The sequence below is a fragment of the Saccopteryx bilineata genome, chromosome 1 (genome assembly GCF_036850765.1).
Source record: "Saccopteryx bilineata isolate mSacBil1 chromosome 1, mSacBil1_pri_phased_curated, whole genome shotgun sequence".
Lineage (NCBI taxonomy): Eukaryota > Metazoa > Chordata > Mammalia > Chiroptera > Emballonuridae > Saccopteryx > Saccopteryx bilineata.
Window position 1 is genome coordinate 143122801 of NC_089490.1, and position 22483 is coordinate 143145283.

General features: G+C 52.6%; 2 protein-coding genes across 4 annotated transcripts in view; both read left to right on the forward strand.

Moving 5' to 3' along the window:
* BRD4 (bromodomain containing 4) overlaps nt 1-6694 on the forward strand; it is a 97951-nt gene extending 91257 nt beyond the window's left edge. The window contains exons 15-21 of the mRNA XM_066271323.1: nt 310-882; nt 3634-3746; nt 3846-4014; nt 4129-4259; nt 4369-4574; nt 4652-4901; nt 5182-6694. Coding sequence (XP_066127420.1) covers nt 310-882; nt 3634-3746; nt 3846-4014; nt 4129-4259; nt 4369-4574; nt 4652-4901; nt 5182-5250 — 1511 coding nt within the window. The 3' untranslated portion in view covers nt 5251-6694. The remainder of the gene's footprint in view (nt 1-309; nt 883-3633; nt 3747-3845; nt 4015-4128; nt 4260-4368; nt 4575-4651; nt 4902-5181) is intronic.
* Nucleotides 6695-9143: 2449 nt separating this feature from the next.
* EPHX3 (epoxide hydrolase 3) lies at nt 9144-14082 on the forward strand. 3 transcript variants are annotated; one of them, XM_066271336.1, is made up of 8 exons: nt 9144-9335; nt 9907-10487; nt 10672-10757; nt 11138-11295; nt 11390-11518; nt 13010-13113; nt 13213-13349; nt 13439-14082. In XM_066271336.1, the coding sequence occupies exons 2-8, from the start codon at nt 10245-10247 to the stop codon at nt 13662-13664; spliced, it is 1083 nt and encodes a 360-aa protein (XP_066127433.1). In that variant the 5' UTR covers nt 9144-9335; nt 9907-10244; the 3' UTR covers nt 13665-14082. The 3 variants fall into 3 exon arrangements, with proteins under 3 accessions (XP_066127433.1, XP_066127439.1, XP_066127445.1); XM_066271342.1 differs by having other exon boundaries at nt 9971-10487; XM_066271348.1 differs by lacking the exon at nt 9144-9335 and having other exon boundaries at nt 9794-10487; nt 13303-13349.
* Nucleotides 14083-22483: the final 8401 nt, after the last annotated feature.

Genomic DNA, 22483 nt, shown 5'->3' on the forward strand with positions numbered 1-22483 from the left:
AGTCATCCAGATAGGAAGATCAGAAGGGGACATTTAGGACATAACTATCCTGAGACTTGAAGGACGATTGTGAAGACAGAGAACAGCTGGAGGGAGGCAGGGAGGTGGGAGGCACAGGGCACCTGGCAGGACATTGCTGGAGAAGGCTGTCCTGTAGACCTTCCTGGCAATTCTTTTATTCTGGAGATGGTGAAAAGCTGAAAAAGGTGGGGAGAGAGTGCTAGTTGGAGACGGGTAGGTCAGGATGGAGTAGAAAAGACAGGCTGGGGACCATGGGGGCCTCACTGCCACACTGTTGTGTCTTTCTAGCTTTGCACAACGCGCTGCCCCAGCAGCCATCGAGGCCCAGCAACCGAGCTGCTGCCCTTCCCCCTAAGCCTGCCCGGCCCCCTGCTGTATCACCTGCCTTGGCTCAGCCACCCCTGCTTCCACAGCCCCCCATGGCCCAGCCACCCCAAGTGCTACTGCAGGAGGAAGAGGAGCCGCCCACCCCGCCCCTCACCTCCATGCAGATGCAGCTCTACCTGCAGCAGCTGCAGAAGGTGCAGCCCTCCACACCTCTGCTCCCTTCCGTGAAGGTGCAGTCCCAGCCCCCAACTCCCTTGCCCCCCGCACCTCACCCCTCTGTGCAGCAGCAGCTACAGCAGCCACCACCGCCTCCGCCACCCCCACAGCCACAGCACCAGCCGCCCCCCCGGCCTGTGCACATGCAACCCATGCAGTTTCCCACCCATATCCAGCAGCCCCCACCAGCCCCAGGCCCACAGCCCCCCCACCCACCCCCAGGTCAGCAGCCACCCCCACCACAGCCCGCCAAGCCTCAGCAAGTCATCCAGCATCACCCTTCACCCCGGCACCACAAGTCGGACCCCTACTCAACCAGTAAGTGGCCCACTGCTTTTGGGCTTGAGGGAGGCTGGTGCTGGGTCCAGTGTTTTTGTCCTTGAGCAGCCAGGCAGGTTAACTCATGTTTCGGGTTGAGGTTGGAGAAGGGTGGCTGAGAAGCAGATAGAGGTTCTTATAGTGTTAACTGGCTGTATCTTCCTTACAAGTTCAGATGACCAGGAATAAGGCCCCCACCGGCCTTTTTCTTAGAACTCAGTCAAGAATGCTGTAGTACATCATGATTCCTGCTAGGTGAGGAAGCTACAAACTCGGGAGGCACCCAATCCACCTCTGGGAGTTGCAGCAAGCTTCCTGGAGGAGGTGGCCAGAGGATAAGCAAGAGCTAGTTTATCAAACAGGGTGGGGTTTGAGTTCCAGGCAGAGCTGGGGCAGGCCTCAGCTGGGGGCTGCCCAGGAACAGGTGCTCTGCTCTTGGTGCCATGAGGCACATCTGGTGGAGCCAGGACTATGTTGGGGAGAATTGGGCTGAAGTTCACAGATGGTACACCTCCTGCCTTCACCTCAAACCGTTCCCCTCTCCTGCGACGTGGCCCAGGCTTCCCTCTTCCCCTCCACAGCATTGGTCAGGCCATGCCCCCTTAACCTTTCTTGGCCATTTGTTGTCTTAAGTGTCTAAACAAAACATCCTGGCCATCCCTGCTGTGGGTATGTAGCATCAGTGCCTCATGGTGTAGGCACATGCAAGGGTCAGAGTTGAGATCACTGGACTTGACAGAGTAGCCCAACAGCCCGGCTTGGAGTGCAGCAGTGCTGCTCACAAATTGAACGACAAGGCCATAACTTTATGTGTGGCTGCTCCTGAACCCAGCAAAAGCTGCAGGTGCCAAGTGAATTGCTGCAGCCCTAGGCCAAGAACAGCCACTGTCCTCCCTGAACAAGACTGGTGCTGGTCCTGACATCCATGCAGCTGTGCCTGTTCCCTCTGATCACCTGGATCCACTTCCTCTTTAGCTCCTGTGGCTAGGGATGGTCACAGGGAGCAATGTGGATTGGAGCTCACCTACTGCTTTGAGTCAAAGGCCAAGTCATTGGAGTCTAAAGGAGCTCAACAGGCATCCCTGGGCGCTGGGCACTGCCACTGTGCTTTCCTTCTAAGTGCTGGTGGAGGAAGCCACCAGCAGGCAGGTGATTCTTACAGGTCATAGGACTGAGAGCCTGCCGTCTCCCTGGTCAGCTTCAGCAGGTGCTCCAGAGGGAGAAACTCCAGGCAGGAGGCTGTCACAGTCATGGACCTGTGGCTGGCTGGCTGGAACACCTGGAGCAGGGCCACCCAGCACCTAGGCCAGCAGAACCGGCCACATGGGCCTGGGTGCCAAGGGACGAGCTGGTTCTTACCACCATGTCATCTCCAAACAGCTTTTTTGGCTCTAGAGAGAGTGCAGGGGGGATCAATTGTGGTCAGTTCTCAGCCCATTAAAATGGGTGCTTCTGCCCAGGGGGCCCATGGAGAGCCCAGTGGTGTCTGAGCTGGCAGATGGAGACAGATCAGTGGCAGAGCTGGCATGCAGAGCCTAAGTTAGGTGGTATAGCGTAAGGCATGAGTCCAGAAACGCAAGTGCTACAGACATGTAGCTTTCTTTGGTCCCATGGTGGAGCTGCTCAAAACATGCCAGGTTCAAACAGGAGGGTGTCCCCTTGCTGGGGTGGGTGGAAGAGTTGAGGGCAGAACTTGGTGTGTTTTTCAGCTGCCCAGTCCTGAGTGGCTAGCCAACTGTGACCGAGGGCTGTTTCCTCACCAATGAAGCTGAGGTGTCAGGCTTTAGTGTTCAGCCATGCCTTTCCCAGGAACCAGTACTGGGACTTTCTGGGCTCGTTCCCTGTATAGGATGCTTGTACCCTGTGGCTGCCTGGTTCCCCCTGCCCACTGGTTGGATAAAGATGGGTGGGCTGGCCCATTTCCTACAAGAACCACAGCCAAGTACCTATTCTAACGCTGCTATGGTGCAGGCCAGTTCCAGGATAGCTCTAGGCTCAAAGCAGCTGCCTAGACAGGCAGGCCAAGCTACACTGGAAGAGCCAGGAGCCAGGCTCCCTGCTCTGTGAGATTATTGATTTGCCTTGAATTTAACCCAGGTATTGCCATAGAACAGGGGTCGGGAAACTTTTTGGCTGAGAGAGCCATGAACGCCACATATTTTAAAATGTAATTCCATGAGAGCCATACAATGACCCGGGTACCTTATGCATTATCCAATAAAAATTTGGTATTGTCCCGGAGGACAGCTGTGATTGGCTCCAGCAACCATGAACATGAGCGGTAGGAAATGAATGAATTGTAATACATGAGAATGTTTTATATTTTTAACATTATTATTTTTTTTATTAAAGGTTTTTCTGCAAGCCAGATGCAGTCATCAAAAGAGCCACATCTGGCTCACGAGCCATAGGTTCCCAACCCCTGCCATAGAACAGTCTGGAGAACTTTTTTTAAAAAGTACTCAGGCATAGACCCCACCTGGGATCAAATGTATCAGGTTCTGCACTTCTCAAAGCTTCCTTCCTGATGATTCTGACACACAGGTTTTAGACACCAGAAGCACATAGCTCCACAAAGTCCTGCTCCATGCTGAGCTCAGGGCCTGAATGAGCAGGCCAACAGGCCCTGTGTTGTAGGGCTTCTGCTGAGGGGCGCTCCTTGAGTTAGGAGGCCAGGCTAGGCTCAGAGCTAGTGCTGCTGGAGGACCTGCACACCAGTCTGATTGACATGCTCATTGTCCCCTCTCCTAGGTCACCTCCGTGAAGCCCCCTCCCCGCTTATGATACATTCCCCCCAGATGCAACAGTTCCAGAACCTGACCCACCAATCACCACCCCAGCAAAGCGTCCAGCCGAAGAAGCAGGTAAAGAGCAGGGCTGGGCCTCGGCCCCCAGGGCCAGGCACGGGCCAGGGCCAAGGCTGCCTGCCCACCTCACCAGCCGCCATGCCTGTGCCGTCCCAGGAGCTTCGTTCGGCCTCTGTGGTCCAGTCCCAGCCCCAGCCCCTGGTGGTGGTGAAGGAGGAGAAGATCCACTCACCTATCATTCGCAGCGAGCCCTTCAGCCCCTCACTGCGGCCGGATCCCCCCAAACACCCAGAGAGCATCAAGGCCCCCGTCCACCTGCCCCAGCGTGAGTGTCCTATACATTTGCAGTCAGGGCTGAACATTAGCTTCTTATGGGCCGCCCAGCCCAGTGTTCTCACTCAGGTGAAGGACCCAGGCCTACAAGCTGTTTGTGTTCCAGGGCCCGAGATGAAGCCTGTGGACGTTGGGAGGCCTGTGATCCGGCCCCCTGAGCAGAATGCACCTCCGCCAGGGGCTCCTGACAAGGACAAACAGAAACAGGAGCCGAAGACACCAGTTGCACCTAAAAAGGTAGGGTCTGTGGGCTCACAAGTGCACCTCACCTCCCACCCCCACCCCAGGGAGGTATCCATATGGTGGCAGGGCCCCTCGCCCACCTAGTGGTCTCTCTGCCTCGCAGGACCTCAAAATCAAGAACATGGGCTCCTGGGCTAGCCTGGTGCAGAAGCACCCCACCACCCCATCCTCCACAGCTAAGTCATCCAGTGACAGCTTTGAGCAGTTCCGCCGGGCTGCCCGTGAGAAAGAGGAACGTGAGAAGGCCCTGAAGGCGCAGGCCGAGCATGCAGAGAAAGAGAAGGAGCGACTACGGCAGGAGCGCATGAGGTGGGTCCAGGCTCCACGGGTGGGGGCTCCTGGGGCATCGTGGGCCCAAGGCTGACCTGGAGCCCTGCTCTGCTCAGGAGCCGCGAGGATGAGGACGCACTGGAACAGGCCCGGCGAGCCCATGAGGAGGCACGCCGGCGCCAGGAGCAGCAGCAGCAGCAGCAGCGGCAGGAGCAGCAGCAACAGCAGCAGCAACAGCAACAGGCAGCTGCAGTGGCTGCAGCTGCTGCAGCCCCCCAGGCCCAGAGCTCCCAGCCCCAGTCCATGCTGGACCAGCAGCGGGAGCTGGCCCGAAAGCGAGAGCAGGAGCGAAGGCGCCGGGAAGCAGTGAGTCAGGGACCGGGTGGGAAACCCTTGAGCAGGGGTCCAGGCCTGAAGGAGCTTGAAAAGGGGACCCTGAACCCAGAGAGGAGCAGGGGCATCACTCTGAGAAGTAGGGCAGGCAGGGACCGTCAGGTGGTTGCTTGGAAGAGGCACCTGTTTGTTCACACCTGCTGGCCTGTGTGCCCCAAAGTTCCAGGGAGTGGACCATAAGGGCGCAGCCGATGCTGGAGGAGTGGGAGGGCACACATCCTTCACTTCCTGATTTCCTCCCTCTCTTCCCTAGATGGCAGCTACCATTGACATGAATTTCCAGAGTGACCTATTGTCAATATTTGAAGAAAATCTTTTCTGAGAGCACCTAGGTGACTTCTGACTTTGATTTTCTGGCAAAAAGTTGACTCTCCATAGTGTTAGGGCGGCAGTGGAGGCGATAGCGGAGCGGGCCTCGTTCTCGTGCATGCTGTGCCGGGGCGGGCCTGACGGGCAGTTGAGGACTACAGAGCCCGTCTGCCTTACAGCCAGCCGAATGTCCTGCCACCCTCACAGGACATCAGCTTAGAGCACGTCTCGCCATGAGCAAGTGCCGGCCAGACCTAAGTCCGCATCCCTGCGTGCGGGCAGAGGCCCTACTCTCCGCCAAATGTCTACACAGTATACACAGGACATTGTTGCTGCCGCTACCGTGACTGGTTTTCTGTCCCCAAGAACATGACGTTCATGACGTCCTGCCTGCCGGGAGTCCTCCCCCACACCCCAGCCTCAGTTGCCCGCCCCCAGGAGACCAGGGCAGGCCCCAGTGAGCTGGAGGCAGAAGAGGGCACCAGCCCATCCCCTTGCTGGCACTGACTTTGCCTTGAACAGATCCCACCCCTACCCCTCCCCCCCCCCCACAAGCCTTTAATCGAGAGCCGCTCTCTGTGTTTGCTTGTGCAAAAGGGAATAGTGCCGTGGAGGTGTGTGTGTGTCCACGGCAATCCAGAGCGAGGTGACTGTCATGCGCGTGTCGGCCGGCCTCGCAGGGTCAGTGAGGCCACCAACCAAAGTCAGTTCCTTCCCACTTGTGTTTCTGGGGGTTTTTTCTATATATTTTTTTCATTGGATTCTATTTTATTTTTAATTTCTCTATTCTCCAAACACAATGGCACTGCTTATCTCTGAAATGGTGTGATCCTCTCCTCATTGGGCAGCAGCTGCCACTGCGCTGTGGGTAGTGTGTGACCATGGCTGTACTATATAGTGAAACATAGTTGGCATTTTTTTGTTTGAAGTTTGTTGGTGACTCCACCAAACTAGTGTAAAAAAAAAACCCCAAAAAACTAAAAACTAAAAAACCCTCAAAAGATGAAAATGCTGCCTAAATTTTACTGTTTTGAACTTTATTGGTCTGTTTTTTAATTATAAAACCAGAAAGCTCTGTTCTCTTTTCCCTTCCCAACCCCATGTGTTGGCTTCTTTGTTTTTTAATGTCAAATCTGTTTGTTTTTTTACCAGAAAAGTCGGGCCAGGGCACAAGTTGGGTGTCAGGGCTGCAGACAGAGGCAGAGGCTCCTGGCCCAGCACCCACCTGGTGCCTGCCCACCCACCCAACCAGCCGCCACTTCCCCCACTTTTTAAAAAAAATGTATAATTGGAGCCCTTGGTGAGGTTACACGTGCCATGAGAACCCACTCTACACCACAATGCTGGTGCCTCAGTGTTGGCCAAACTCTGGAGTCAGTGACTGGTTTGACTTTCATACAGTGAAACATGCATTTGGTCTGTACTGATCATGGAATAAACACATCTCTCTTTTTTAATGCTGGCGTCTCCCTGACATTTCTTTGTGAACCATGTTTTCTGGTAGGCCCAGGAGTTTCCGGACCCGACCATGTCTGCCCAAGAACAACCTGGGGCCACCTAGCCCATCTCCCATGGTCTGTCCCTGCTGAACCTATGACAGGGAGCCCAGGTACCCATTCTTACCTCTTAAGCAGGTGACATGCTCCAGCTGAACTTGGCCAGACTCCAGACAGTATTCTTTACCCTCCTCCATCTTTGTCCCCCACTCAACCAGGGGACTTGGGCCACTTCTCCCACCTTGCCTGCCTCTCTACCTGACTCTTTTCATTTAAGCTCAGGGTTAACCAGATAAGTGTACATTCTCCCAACTGTAGTAGATCTCCCTCACATGCATGCAGATGCACACACACATTCCTGCCATAGAGAGCCCAGGAGGTGGCCACCCTGCCTTTGTGCCCATCAGTAGCCACAAGGCAAGCTTGGTACCCAGGAGCATCCTCTAGATGTAAGATGAAAGTACATAATTTATATGTATTCAGAGACACAAACTGATTGAAACCTTCTAGCACTGTTTATTAACCCATATCCCGCCCCCCCCCCCTTTTTTTTTAATTAGAAAGGCACAGTGTATTATGTTTGGGATCTCCTAAACCTCCTAGTGAGAGTGCAGTTCCAGCATCCAGCCAAAGCCCCATCAGCACCCCTATACACCCCTGCCCCCACTGTCCAGGCATTTCTTTATAAACCACTGTGCTTGTTCAAGTATGACTTGCATTTTGGTTCTTTGGGGTTTCTTCCATCTCCCACACCCTCGCTTTTGTTCTGTTTTGGTCCAAAACTTCCCCAGGCCTGGTCCCATTATTTAGCTAAGAAATGGTTTTATCTGCACCTTCTTTCTAAAGAGTGAACTCTGCCATGGCCCTCTCCATACTTCCCTCATAGGTGTTTCTCTAGCTGGGTTGTAATTAAAATTTGGGTTTACTTAATTTCTCTCGCCATTTCCCAATCCCTTCCACAGTACTAGAAATCTTAGTCCTATACAAGAGTGAGAGGTGTGTACAAGCCCCCACTGTACTGTATGCACGGATCGCTTGGCCAATAATTATGTCAGTGAATCTGAGACTTGTATTAAACACTTTAGACATTTGTAGAAGGGAATTCGTAGACTTTTCACTTATATACTAAAGGGTTTTTTTTTTTTTTTGTGCAGTTCTCATTGCAAAAATAAACATTTGTACTGAATATAAAATCACTATCCTGTGACTGCTGCTGTTTCTGTTTGAGGGTAGAGCTGGGGGTGGCAGTGGGGATGTGAGAGTTTGTTGTGTAGCAGAGAAAGAAGGGCTATCTCCAGAAGCCCACCAGCCATGCAACCAGGTTAGAGAACTCGGGAGGGATACCAGGGTTGTCAAGTAGAGAATTGATTTTATGGAAAGTGTAAAAGTAACTAAAGCTATATAGCACAGGCTAATCATGTAAGAAAATAAAGGTAAGAAATAAGTGCTGGGAGAACAAACATTTGTACAGTACAGGCAGTGTAATCATAGATGGTTACTTGACTGCTTTGTTTACTGAGGCCGAACCACATAAATCAATATTGCCTTTTAAGTAACAACCCATGGACTTAATTATGGTCCCAGGACAGTATAATGTTCAGCGTTAACAATACAAAGGTAAGCTTGCCTGACCTGTGGTAGCGCAGTGGATAAAGCATCGACCTGGAAATGCTGAGGTCGCTGGTTCGAAACCCTGGGCTTGCCTGGTCAAGGCACATATGGGAGTTGATGCTTCCAGCTCCTCCCTCCTGTCTCTGTCTCTCTCTGTCCCTCTCTGTCTCCTCTCTAAAAAATGAATAAATAAAATAAAAAATTAAAAAAAAAAAAAAAAAGAACAATACAAAGGTAAGCTTAACAGTGGAAGGTGGAAGGAAGGGTGGGAGGTGACAAAAAGGGAGGAATGTTTCAATTAGAGAAACCAAAAGAAAAACTACAGATGAAAACAGCGTGTCCAGTGGTGGTGACATAAGAGTCAATGACAATATCCCAAATCGCTAACCAAGAATAGGCACATAAACACATTTAAGAGACACCTAGGATAGCCGCAGAAAGCTAAAAACGTTCCAGTGAGTGCCACCAGGCAGAAGGATAGGTGGGACCCAAATTACTGATTTCTCAAAATTCTGGATTGCTGTTTAACCAGCTGTGTGGCTTTAGACCAATGACTTAATCCCCTAATTGCAGGTTCACGGTATGTAATACATAGGGATGTGATAACAGAACCTACACGTAATAGGGTCGTTGTAAGGGTTAAATGAGTGACCCTGAAATATGCAGCATCTAGGAGGGAAGGTTGCAAAACGAGGAGGAAGAAGCCTCTCACCTGGCCCGGCCCTGCTTTCGCAGCGACAGTCGCAGTGACTCAAAGAAGCCCAGCCTTAGGGCACTACGAGGAATCAGTGTATCCTCGCCACCACAGGCTGCCACAGGCGGAACCGCACACTTGCGGATTGCCCTCAGGTGGAAGCTGTCGCCCGCACGTCAAAAATGACCGCCGCAATACAATCACAGCTGCGCAGGGGCGGGCTGGCGGGCCCACTGAGCCAACTGGAGGCTAGCGCGGGGTCGAGACCGTAGGACCTGCCTTTGGAACCAGGGCTAGGTGAGGATACTGATAGGTCTCTCGGAGCCAGGCTGAGGGGAGGGTCGCGCGTTCTAGGGCGGATAGCTTCCAGGAGGCTGTGGCCGGGGCTCCGGCCGCCATCTCGGGCCGCGGCAAACGTCCGCGTTGCCCACCTAGTCTCAGCTGTGGCGCACTGTGCCCCTTGTTCCCGCTTCCGGTCCCGCCTGACCGGCCATATTAAGCCCTAGCACCGCCTCCTAGTTTCATTGGCCCGGATCCAAGCCGGCCCCCAGTCACTGACCTAGTCCTCTCACTTGCCTTCCCAACGTGAGACCCCCACCTTTTCTGGACTCCGCCTTCTTCCCACCCACGCTCCCAAGCCATGCCCCCAGTCCCCACTATGCTCCTGAGTCAGGTTTGGTCCACCTTTCCGGCTCGTAGGCCACACCTACTCTTTAGTGCCCCGCCCCTTCGCTCTAGGCTCCAGGCTCCTCCCGTTTCTACCAGGACGCCCCGTCTTTCCTGTTCATGCAGGACCCCAATCTTCAAGAGTTTAGACCCCCCCCCACCCACCTGCTACGAGTTTTATTAGGCCACGCCCCGTTCTTAGGCCCCGCCCACCGCTCTAGTGTCCGGCACCCCTTCACTCTAAGTCTCCTCCCCACCCACCGAAGCCTGGTCCTCGCAGACTCCACCTCCGCACCCTAGCCTGGTTCCCTGTGGCCGTCCTGCCCAGATATTTACCAGACACAGGTAAGTCTTGTGTGGTGGTGGTTTCGGCCTGAGCTGCCCATCCTTCTCTTCGCGAGTTCCGCAAGCCCCGACGGCACGGAGGGACCCAAGGCCAAAGGCGGTGGGCCCCGCAGTGCGGACCCCGCCTCGGAGCTACTGCCTGCGCCCCTGGCCGAGACCACCGACGGCTGCACGGTCGTTCCCAGACGTAGCGACATGCCTGAGCTGGTGGTGACGGCGCTACTTGCGCCGTCGCGCCTCACTCTGAAGCTGCTGCGCGCTTTCATGTGGAGCCTGGTGTTTGCTGCCGCGCTGCTGACTGCCGCGGTCTACTGCTGCATCGCGTTCACGCACGTGCTGTGCCGGCCCCGGCGCGGCTGCTGCGGGCGCCCCCGGCGCATTCCACCTGCCTGCTTACGCGACCCCGAGTTAGGCGAGCACTGCTTCCTGACCCTCAAGGTGAGTACGCGGGGAACCGTCGGGGTTAAGGGGGTCGAGCAGCCTGGGAGGCGGGGTCTGGGGCATGGTAAGCTAAGCCCAAATTATTGAATCCAACTTTAAGTCGGCGGGTGTGGAATTGGGAGAAAGGGTTTTAAGCATAAGGAAAAGGAGTTCCCCAGATCTCATTCTATACCTCCCCTAGAGTTCAGGCCTGCGTCTGCATTATGTCTCGGCTGGACGCGGCAACGGACCCTTCATGCTGTTTCTGCACGGCTTCCCCGAGAACTGGTCTGTCTGAGGCCCAGGGGCCTAGGTGCACAGGACAGGGGCGAGATGGAGCTCGGACCACCAGGGCAACCAGGAGGCAGGATGAAGGCTGGGTAGACTGGGGCCGCAAAGATATAACGCCCTGATGAGGCGCTCTGGGGCAGACATCTATATAGGACCCGAGGACCAGAGACCCTAAGAGATGAGACAAAGAGGAATCTATCTTAATTCTGCCTGGCATCCAGGGTGCAGTAACCTCACGCTGAGTCTGGAGTTCCCCATCCTCCTTTCTGAGAAATCCAAAGCAGGAAGGTGGGGTTGCTAAAGGATTCTGCTGGGTGAGGGCGGAGGTACAGCTTGGGCACCCTGATTCAACCTCCCTCCCTCTTCTGCCTGGACAGGTTTTCCTGGCGCTACCAGCTCCGGGAGTTCCAGAGCCACTTCCACGTGGTGGCTGTGGACCTGCGTGGATATGGCTCCTCTGATTCACCAAAGGATGTGGATTGTTACACTATAGACCTGCTGATGGCGGACATCCAAGATGTTATCCTAGGCCTCGGTGGGGATGTGCCCCCATCCCAACCCTGGCCTCCCCTACCCCTGCCTCCCCTCTACCTGGTATCTCACTTACTCCAGTTCCTCTGATCCCCCAGGTTACTCCAAGTGCATCCTTGTGGCCCATGACTGGGGTGCAGTACTAGCCTGGAATTTCTCCATCTACTACCCATCCCTGGTGGAGCGGATGGTGGTGGTCAGTGCCGCCCCCATGTCAGTGTACCAAGGTGTGTCAGGGAATCCAGGATGCAAGGATATATTGTCTTGGATGCAAGAATATGTCATTTGAAGGGGCATGTGTTTATGTCTACACTTCATCCAGTAGTCAACACTCTAGGTGCAGGAGGGTGCAGCAGTGAACCGGTCTCTTCCCCTGTGGAACTCCCAATTTACAATCAACGATAGTATGCCTGACCTGTGGTGGTGCAGTGGATAAAGCGTCGACCTGGAATGCTGAGGTTGCCAGTTCGAAACCCTGGGATTGTCTGGTCAAGGCACATATGGGAGCTGACACTTCCTGCTTCTCCCTCTTCTCTCTCTCTCTAAAATGAATTAAAAACAATCAGTGACAGCCCTGGCTGGTTGGCTCAGTGGTAGAGCATCGGCCTGGCGTGCTGGAGTCCCGGGTTTGATTCCTGGCCAGGGCACACAGAAGAGGCGCCCATCTGCTTCTCCACCCCTCCCCCTCTCCTTCCTCTCTGTCTCTCTCTTCCCCTTCTGCAGCCAAGGCTCCATTGGAGCAAAGTTGGCCCAGGTGCTGAGGATGGCTCCATGGCCTCTGCCTCAGGCGCTAGAATGGCTCTGGTTGCAACAGAGCAACGCCCCAGATGGGCAGAGCATCGCCCCCTGGTGGGCATGCCGGGTGGATCCGGTCGGGCGCATGCAGGAGTCTGTCTGACTGCCTCCCCGTTTCCGGCTTCCGAAAAATACAAAACAACAACAACAACAACAAAAAACCAAACCAGTCAGTGACAGTACATTTAGGAGTAACTCACATTTTTTGAGCACTTACAGGTAACAATTTCTCTGACAAGTAGCCTCATACAGTAACCTATACAAGCTTCCTAGGCTTATGGAAGTGTTATTATCTCCATGATCCAGTTGGGGAAACAGAGAGATTAAATGGCTTTCTTTTAGCAATGAAGACATAGGTAACTAAGCAACTGCAATAGCATAAGATGCCATCTCTGGCTACCTAGTGTTCATCATGTCACCTGATTTTAATTCCCAGCATTGTAGTCATAGCTATATGCATGATCATTCTTTTCTTTCTCTCTTTTTCATTCTTTCTCTCTCTGTTCTTTCCTGCCTGTCTTCATCTCTAGACTGTCAGTTCCCTGAGGGCAAGGGAGTTTTGTCTGTCCTGTTCACTGCTGTGTCTCTAGAGTCTAGAACAGGACTGGCTTACAGTAGGTGCTGAATAAATGTTTGTTGAATTAAGCAGGCCTGGGCAAGTGAAGCATACCAGTGGCTGTGGGGTCTCCCAGGAGCTGCAGAGGGAGGTGGTCCAATTCTCTAGGTACAGTGACTACTCAGCAGGGAGGGAAGCTGGTGCCAGGGTGACGGGGAAAGTCAAGTGTCATCACAGGCTCAGACAGGCAGTGGTTGCATGCCTGAGTGTTGGCAAATCCTTGTGTCTGACCACGGTGTATATAGAGGTGCAGGGGTGTGGAGCCACCCCAAGCCTAGGCCTCATTTCTGCATTCCCCTCCCCCTAGACTACTCATTGCGCCACGTTGGCCAGTTCTTCCGCTCCAACTACGTGTTCCTGTTTCAGCTTCCCTGGCTGCCTGAGAAGTTGCTGTCCATGTCTGATTTCCAGGTGAAGTGGGCTGAAGGCCGGGGGTTAAGGGGAAGGTAGAGAGCAGTTGGTTTGGACTGGGTAGGATGAGCACAAGCCAGAGTCCTGTTGTGTTCCCAGATCCTGAAGACCTCCCTCACCCACCACAAGAGGGGTATCCCACACTTGAGTCCCAATGAGCTTGAGGCCTTTCTTTATGACTTCTCACAGCCCAGTGGCCTCACGGGTCCCATCAATTACTACCGAAACCTCTTCAGGTAAGACCAGACCCAGACAGAAGCTCAAGAGATTTGTTGGGGAAGTGGGTGGGGATAGCCATCCTTTTGCCTGTCTATCTTGGCCATAGGAACTTCCCCCTGGAGCCCCAGGAGCTGGCCACACCCACCCTGCTGCTGTGGGGGGAGAAGGACCCCTACTTCCAGCAGGGCCTAGTGGGGGCCATCAGAAGTCGCTTTGTGCCTGGCCGCCTGGAGGCCCACATCCTGCCAGGTGTGGGGCACTGGCTCCCACAGAGCCACCCTGAGGAAATGCACCAGTACATGTGGGCTTTCTTGCAAGACCTGCTGCACTAGTGGTCCTCGCTCACTGGTCTGTGTGCACTAGAGAGCCTACATACAAAGGTGGTCTGGATCATGCATAAGTGTGGAACTCCTAGATTACACACAAGTGCATCTGTGGGTGCTCTGGTGCATACCAACCCATATGCTCACACACAAATATGAATGTGCATGTGTGAGCACATACTTTGACCCCAGAAAACCAGGATGCCTCTACCCCATGGTGCTAGATGCTGAGTGTTCTTCCCGTCCTTGGGGCCCCAGTTTTCTTAACAAAATCACCCACCCTTGAACCATAAACTCTGACCTTCCTGTCTCTGGCTTCTACCTCCAATCTGGTTCTTCAGCTAAATGTTGCTTTGTTCAATACAGTAATGGTAATCATATTTGGCGACTTCTATTTAATTGCAAATTAATTAAATACAATTAAAAACTCAGTTTCTCAGTCACACTAGCCATCATTCAAGGGCATAAGCATAAGTAGTTTTTGTTTATTTGTTTGTTTGTTTTGAGAGAGAGAGAGACTTGGAAAGAGAGAGAAAAGACCATCAGGCTGCTGCTCCTGTATGTGCTCTGACCAGGGAATCAAACCAGCAACCTCCATGGTCTGGGATGATGCTCCAACCAACCAAGCCATCTGGACAGGGCAGCATAAGTAATTCTATTGGACAATGCTGATGAGAGTGTTCCTAGTATGGGGGCCTCCTGCCTGGCCCTTACCCCCTCACCAAGGGGAGGACCCACCTGGGCAGGCATGTAGGTATTTAGACTCCTCTCCAGCCAGGCCCTGGGCAGCACCCTCTCATGATAGTCCAGTTGTGACTTCAGGCCTTGAAAGGTCAATTTCTCTTGCAGCAGCCTAGGAAAGATGACTGAGATCTTGTCTCAGATCCATGGGAAAACAGCTCTTGGCTCCCTGAGGATATGTGAGATTCTGGACTGGCACAGGAAGGGCAGCTCTCTGAATGGCCATCTGAGGTTTGAGGCCTACTTCTTCAGCTCCTGGAATCATTTACTCCAAATTCACCAGTTTCTGCTGATAATGTGTGGGGTCCCAGGATCCAGCCTCCCAATGAGGGTGGTACAAGTCAAGCATGGACTACCTAACCCCAAACTAGTCACAGCTTCAACTTCTCCCCAGCTTTTGCCTGACCTTTGGGGACAGTGTCAAGACCTGCAGCACGATGAATCTCTCTGGAGACCCAGCAGACTTCATACATACTCATCTCTGGGACGGGCTTGCCTAGCCTAAGCTGGCCTGCTAGTCACCTCCCTCTGCCATCCCTTGTCCCCAGTATAACATCCTTTCATTCATCATGTGTCAGGCACTGTTCTAAGCACAGGGGATAGTGTGAACAAGAGAACACAGTCTCATTCTGGTGTTAACGGAGAAGAGGCATCAGAGCTATTATGAGTGTAAGACGAGGTTAAGGAAAGGCTTCCCTCACTGGAGGGCGCACTTTTTGGAAGTAGGGAGCAGTAAATGGAAAGGTGGAAGGCTGGAATAAGCGTGGGCTATTTGAGAAGCAACGAGGAGATGAATGGCTGCTGGGTCAGAGCAAGGGAGGAGGCAGTCACACCGAGGAGTTTGGATTCGGTTCTCAAGAGGAGAGGGGTGAGGTGGGGGTGGGGGATTCAGCAGGCTAGGAACATGGCTTGCATTTTGAAAAGCTCCCTGTGGTGGTTGGACAGCTCCAAGCAAGAGTGCGAACAGGGCTCGCAGCCTCAGCACGCGGCGGCGACCGGAGCTGGGACTCCCCGGCCAGGGTGGGAGTAGTGCCCCCCTGGTGGCCCGGAGATGGGCGGGAGGAACCTGGGGCGAAGGCCCGAGGAGAGGAGGCCTACAGGCAGGAGCAGGACAGTATTGAGGGGGCGGTGAGTCTGGCGCCAGTTGCCAGGGTGACGGGGGAAGGGCTGATGGTTAACCGGAACGAGTAGCAGTTGTCTGGGTGACCAGAGGGGCCCAGGCGAAGGCTGACTGGAGGCCTCAGACAGTTGCCGGAGCGACGGCGTCCGCTGACGGTTGCCAGGGTAACGAAAAGGCGCAGTCTTCCTCCTCCTTGGCTGCCGGGGGGGGGGGGGGGGGAGCGACCTCGTTGATTGGGCAGAGTCCTGAAGAATGAGCCAGTAGTGATTCATAGATCAGCCTCAGCCCGCCTCTCTCAGCCTCAGCCAATCCTGGCGCGTCTTCCGGACAAGTGGCTGGGCGGGAGCGGAGAAGCAGAGGGCTTGAAGGGGGGTTACGTGGTCGTGAATCCTCCAAAACTCGGCCTCTCCCTTTCCCAGCTCTGAGCTTCCCCCTCCAGACCACCTTACATCATTCACTCATTCATGCTTTCACTCGTTCATCTGTTTCTACCGCTAGCTCTAAGCCGCTGGCCCCGCAGCTGAGTGGTGGAGTCGGAGCCAGGCACATACACTCTCAGCCCTGTGTGGTTAGGCCCCAGCGATTGAGGAACTGGGGAAGGTCCTTTACCTAGGGGGAGGGAGGGAAGTTTGCCTGGAAGAGGTAGCCTTGGAGCTGAACCCTACAAGGATGTGCTCCCATGCACTGATGATTTAGCATTTCCGTGAGACCATGAAGAAAGTTTGGGGTGGGAAGACATGCGATTGCAAAGGTTTTAAACATCAGATCAAGAGCTTGATCCCCAGCCAATGAGGGCCAGCAGGGGACGGTCTCCGACAGATCTGTGTATCAAATATTACTTGCAGGCTGGACACCTGGAGCAGAGACCTAGAAGCATCTATGGGTTAAAGACAAAGATGGCACAGCGGGGCAAAAAGACACTGACATTAGGAAAGATGAAGTCTCCCCAGAACAGAGTGTAGAACAAGACTGGAGACTGTACCCCCAAAATCCCCCAACATCTAAGGGGCAGACAGTGGAAGGAAACCACAAATGAAAAAGGGAAACAGGCAAGCACGGTGTCCCAGCAATGGAAGAGGGTAGTCAAGGAGGAAAAGCATAGCTCCTAGTGTGAAAAGGCACTGAGAGTTTGAGAGAACAGCCATGCAGATCTGAGGGAGGAAACCCTGGAGTGGGAGCTGAGGATAGGGTCATGAATGCTCTGAGTGCAGTTAAGCAATGCCAGGGAGGGAAGAGTGGGGACCCTAGAAGAAACAACTGGCACATTTGAATTAGGTGGTTTGGCCTAGTTGATAGTCTCTGGCTGGAACAGGGCCTCTCCAGCCTGAGCGTGAGATCATCAACATAATCCCAAGGTCGCTGGCTTGAAGCCCAAGGTCACTGGCTTGATTGCTGGCTCAGCTTGAGCCGCCCCAGCGAGGCATCTATGAGAAGCAATGCACAACTAAAGTGTAGCAACTATGAGTTGATGCTTCTCACTCTCTCCCCTCTCTCTTTTTAAAAGATTCTATTAATTGATTTTATAGAAAGAGGAGGGGGTGGAGTGAGAAGTATTATTGGGTAAATAAGTTTTTTAAATTTGTGTTATTTGATTTTGCTCACTTTTATTGTTAAAAATGGCACTGCCCACATGGATGATGCTTCCCAGGTGAAACTGCTAATTACCTTCCTGCTTGGGAAGGAAGTTTGTTATGCTAATGTTGCTGGAGGAGGAGTTTTCACACCAAGAAAAGTTGGAGAAGGAGAAGGAGGAGGCCAGGTTTTTGCAGAGAAGCAGCCAAGATGTCAAGGTGCTGAAGGAAAAGCCAGTTTGTGCAGAGATGAGAAGGGAGAAGGCATGCAGATGGGGGAAAAGAGGTGATTGAGGCTAGTGGGGCCTTTGATTCTAGGAAAAACCGGAAAGATTCTCCTGGTTGTGGAACCGGAGAACATGTGAGTGGGTTTTGGTGCCCTGTGTGTTTGTGTTTACTTGCCAGCCGGTTGCGAGGCTAGAATAAATGTATGGCCCACCAGTTTTTGGCTCCGCTGTTTCTCTACTGTCTGCCCAAATTCAATGAGAACCTGCACCTGCCTGGTGGCTGTGATGGCAGCAACTACTGGGCCTACATTTTCAACTCATAGTTGCTTCACTTTAGTTGTTCTTTGATTGCTTGTCCTATGTGCCTTGACCCAGCAAGCCCACTAGTGGCCTTAGTGTTCCAGGTTAATGCTTTATCCACTGTACCACCACAGGTCAGGTCCTCTCTCTCTCAAATTAATAATAATAATAACAATAACAACAACAGTAATAATAATAAACACAAAACCCCTGCCTGACAGCAAAACCTCATTTAGAAAAAAAAAAAAAAAAGGTTTGCTATCAGGCTGGGTTTGAGGAAACCAATGGTGCAAGAGCTGTTACCATCTCCAGGTCAGGGAATGGGCAAGAAGAAGGAAGGAGGTTAGCAGACCCAGCAATAAATGTGTATGAATAGGACCTTTGGTCAAAGGACACAGTCAGCTGAGGTGACCCACCAGAGAGATGCAGGAGGATTAATATCCCATTCTCTCTTCTGGCTTTTTCTTCTGCCAGTACCTCCTATTGGCCAAATAAGAAACCAGACGACAAGCTGTCCATTGATACAGTCTGGAGAGGCCAGACTCTCAGGACATAGGGTGGAGTGGTAAAAGGGTGGGGGGAGGTGGAGGGAGATGTGGAGACAGACAGGAGCTTGGATGCTAGGTGAAGGATGTGAGATGAGCATTCACTGTAATTACTTTCTCATGGTACAGATCTCAACCTATGGTCAAGGGAGGAGGGAATGAAAAGCCCCAGAAGTGGAGGAGATTTTGGGAGGTGCTCCCCTTCTCTGCAGCAGGAAGAAAGGTGGAGAGGACAAGTGCCATGTCTGCAGGAAGGAAGATAAGTTTCAGGAGCCAGAGAGGCACAGGCAAAGTTAAAGGACATCAGAAAAATCATAGTTCAGTTATGAGCAGGAAGAGGTGAGGTCCTGAGTGAGGTCATGGCCATAGAAGGTTAGAGTGGTCAGAGCTCAGGGCCCATGAGGCCAAGATATCCACTGGTTGTCCCACCCAATGGAGGATCCTAAGACAAGGAAACTACAGCCCCCAGAAAAGGTAGGGAGTAGCCTCCCCTCTTTCACTGCCCAGAGCTGCAGAGCCAATAGGTGCTCCAACTGAAGTGAATTCCATTTTCCTTACTGTTCTTTCTTCCACCTTCAGCTCTCATATCCCCTCATCCTCCAGTAAGTCCTCACAACCTCCAGCCCTTCCTTTGACCCAGTCCTGATCTAATGGGGGCTAGATGTGTCTGTGTCCAAACAGACACATAGCAAGAGCTGGTGCTGGGCACATTCAGGTTCCAATTTCTGAGTCCCGTTTTGATTCAAGATGTACAGGGCACATTCATTTGTCAACTGACAATTTTCTCATCTACTGTGTACCTGGATGGATGCTACATGTTGAAATTCAGCAATGAGTGGAGCCACGCAGGATCACGTGTCAGGATGGCAGCTGAGACGGAAGGGATCATGGGAGCCAGAGGAGACCGTGTGTAGCTGCAGGAAGGCTCCTTGGGAGAAGAAATGGCAGAGCTTCCAGAGTGATCTTTTACAAACTCAGTCAGATCAGCTTCCCTTGGCTAAAGCTTTCTAGTGGCATCCACTGTGCTTGGGACAGAATCCCAGACCTTTCAGCCCCTTGGGACTTGGCCCTCATTCTTAACTTCCTACCCCTTGCTCACTCTGCACCCAGCACTCTGGATTCCTCGCTATTCCTCTCATCCACTCAGTTCTTCCTCCTCTGGGCCTTTGCAAATGCTGTTCTCTCTGCTGGAACACCCTTCCTCTGACTGTGCCTCATTGGCTTCTTCCCCTTCAGGTCTCAGTTCTGATGTCCCCTCATTAGCAAGTCTGGATTCCCCTCAACACTAAAATCTCTTCCTTCCTCTTGTCATTCTTGATGATTTTTATTTGTTCACAGTCTTGTTTCTTGTTTGTTTCCCTATCAGGGCAGAAACTTGCTCTGTGTTGTTCCTCTCTACCTATGTTTAAGAGGGACTGGCACCAAGTAGGGGCACAGTAAATACTTGTTGAATGACTTAATGAAGAAGAAGAGCAGGAAGATCAGAGTGAGCTATCAGATGCCTTCTGGGTATGAGAAAGGAATTGTGGCAGTGGGAGCAGCCTTTGTGAAAATGCAGAAGGCTGGGAGACAGGAAAGTGAAGCTGGGAAATTGGGAAGGGTGTTACTCTGGGCAATGGGGAGTCATAGAGGGTTTGAGCATGAGAGGGCCCTAGGAAAGCAGTAGCCAGGAGAACTAGCTTGGTCTGCAACCCACAGTCCCTGGGGTCCAGCCATCCCGCTTTTGCCTAGGACCCATCCAGCAGTCCTTACCCCTGCTGATTCTGGCATGGCTCATTGCCTGGGCAGCAAGGCCTGGCCTCAGTTTCAGTGAGGAAGGTGGAACTATGGTCCCAGGCAAAGAAGCTAAGGGCACATTCTCAGATTCCTGGTCAGCAGGCCTGGGCCCAGCAGCTATATATTGGCCTCGCCCCAGGTCCCCAATCCCTGGGGACTGACTCATTGAGGAGAAATGCAGTCCCCAGCCAAGCCAGCCAGCAGGGGCAGGGGGAGAGTTCAAGCCTGCCCTACCCCCACTATGTTGGGAACTGTGTGGCTGCCCCTCTGCAAGACCGTGGGAATGACCTCTTCAACAACCCTCTTCCCCAGGGATCAAGACACCTTGGGCTAGTACTGCCCCAGTGGCTGGAGGACAGCATCAGGACTCTGGAGCCAGAACCCTAACTTCTGCTTGCTGAGTGGGTTCCCTCAAAATCATGGGAGCTTCAGAAAAGGATTGGCACAGACTAGAAGCTCTATAAATGTTGTTCTTTCTGTCCCCACTCTCCCTGTGCCACCCTCAGCCTATATTTTCTTTTTTCTTTTTTTTAAGATTTTATTTATAGCCTGACCTGTGGTGGCGCAGTGGATAAAGCATTGACCTGGAATGCTGAGGTCACTGGTTCAAAACCCTGGGCTTGCCTGGTCAAGGCACATATGGGAGTTGATGTTTCCTGTTTCTCCCACACTTCTCTCTTCCTCTTTCTCTCTCTCAATGACCTCTCTAAAATTACCTCTCTAAAATGACCTCAGCATTCCAGGTCGATGCTTTATCTACTATGCCACCACAGGCCAGGCCTGTATTTTTATCATTTTTGTCCCATCTCTGCCTCTGTCTGCCATACACCAGGGGCTTCTGTATCAGCAGAGTAACAGACTCTAGACTTCTTGCTAGGCAAAATGTGTGTCCAGTTTCTTGGTTGTTCCTTGAAATGAGGAGTTTAACATCCCTAGAGCATTCATTCCAGCAGAAATTCCTTTCTCTGATGGGTCAAGAGAGGAGTTATCCCCCTTCCTGAAGCCCCTACCTTTGCCCCATAAACCTTCAGATTCTTTTCTGGCCCCCAGGTCCCCAGAATGGTACTGAAGAGAATGGTCTGGGCCCCCTGTAGTGGCTCTTCTGGACTGAACATTTCAACTCTACTTCAGCCACTTCCTGAGCCACTAAACCATTCCATGTCAGCCCTTCTGTGCCCACCCCATGCTGGATGATATCTGGGTCCCTAGAGGGGACAGGAAGGAGACAGCAGGACACAGATAGCCCCATCCCCTTGTGGCCAAGGCTAAGCTGGAGGGCAGGAAGATGCAGGTAAAGTCCTGGCGGCTGCAGAGGAGCTCAGCTTGGGGGTGGGCAGGAATGGGGTTTGGGAGAGGGCTTCCTGGAGCTGGGACCTTGAAGAATAAACAGGAGTTCACCAGGTACAGAAATGGGGGGAGGGCAATCATGCTAGAAAGAGGGACCAGAATGGGTAAAGTGGTAGCATAAGTGGGAAATAGCAAAGCATGCCTTATAACTAGAAGAAAGTGCATGTTCAAAGAGAACACACTTCCTGTGAGTTCCTGCTTGAGAAAGAAGCAAAAGGGTCCTCTGTTCAGCTGGGTGTCTCAGGCAGAGGGCAAAGGCTGGGAGAGTGCAAGGCTATTGGGTGAAAATGAAGTTTGGCTCAGTCTGATTTGGGGGGGGGGACAGGTCAGAGGGGCCAGAGAGGGTCAAGACCTGGTCCATAGGGTTAGGAGCTTAAGTTTTATCCTAGGGTGATATGCATGGGCAGGACTCAAGCTGTGCCTGGTCCACAGGCCTGTTGACTCAGCACACTCCTTGTGAGCCAGACTGTGCCTCTTCTTATGCAACTTTTGTCTTTTTCTCTCCTCTATCCCCAATTCCACCTCCAACCCTTCATACTCTATGTGGCCTAGAGTCACTCAGACTTGGGTTCCAATCTCATCTCTTCCTCTAGAAGCCTCCAGAAAGTTACCATAAGATAGAAAACTTCCCTCCCAGATGGGATTTGGGAGTCATTTCTGATGCCAGGCTGTGGTCAGTCATTCAGCTTTCACTCTTGTCTTTTCATGCTTCTCCTTTTTGTCTAATGGTACTTCTCAGCCTTCTTCTTCCTGCTTTAAAAATTGTTTAAGGTGCCTGACCAGATGGTGTGCGGTGGATAGTGCATCGGCCTGGGATGGTGAGGACCCACGTTCTAAACCCCAAGGTCTCCAGCTTGAGTGAGGGATCATAGACATGACCCCAAGGTCTCTGGCTTGAGCTCGAAGGTCACTGGCTTGAAGCCCAAGGTTGTTGGCTTGAGCCCAAAGTTGCTGGCTTGAGCAAGGGATCACTGGCTCAGCTACAGCCTGCCAGTCAAGGCATATATGAGAAAACAATCAATGAATTACTAAGGCACCACAACTATGAGTTGATGCTTCTCATCTTTCTCTCTTCCTTTCTGTCTGTCCCTGTCTGCTGTCTGTCTCTCTGGCAAAAAAGAAAAAGAAATCCATGGTTAGTGGATGAATGAATAAGCAAAATGTTCTGTAGCCATTCAGTGGAATAGTACTCAGCCATAAG

Bases quoted from the DNA above. Each gene is read 5' to 3' on its own strand.
- EPHX3 (XM_066271336.1), top strand. From the start codon at position 10,245: ATGCCTGAGCTGGTGGTGACGGCGCTACTTGCGCCGTCGCGCCTCACT. The intron at 10,488-10,671 runs GTGAGTACGCGG...TACCTCCCCTAG, and splicing joins ACTGCTTCCTGACCCTCAAG to AGTTCAGGCCTGCGTCTGCA. The intron at 11,296-11,389 runs GTGGGGATGTGC...CTGATCCCCCAG, and splicing joins AGATGTTATCCTAGGCCTCG to GTTACTCCAAGTGCATCCTT.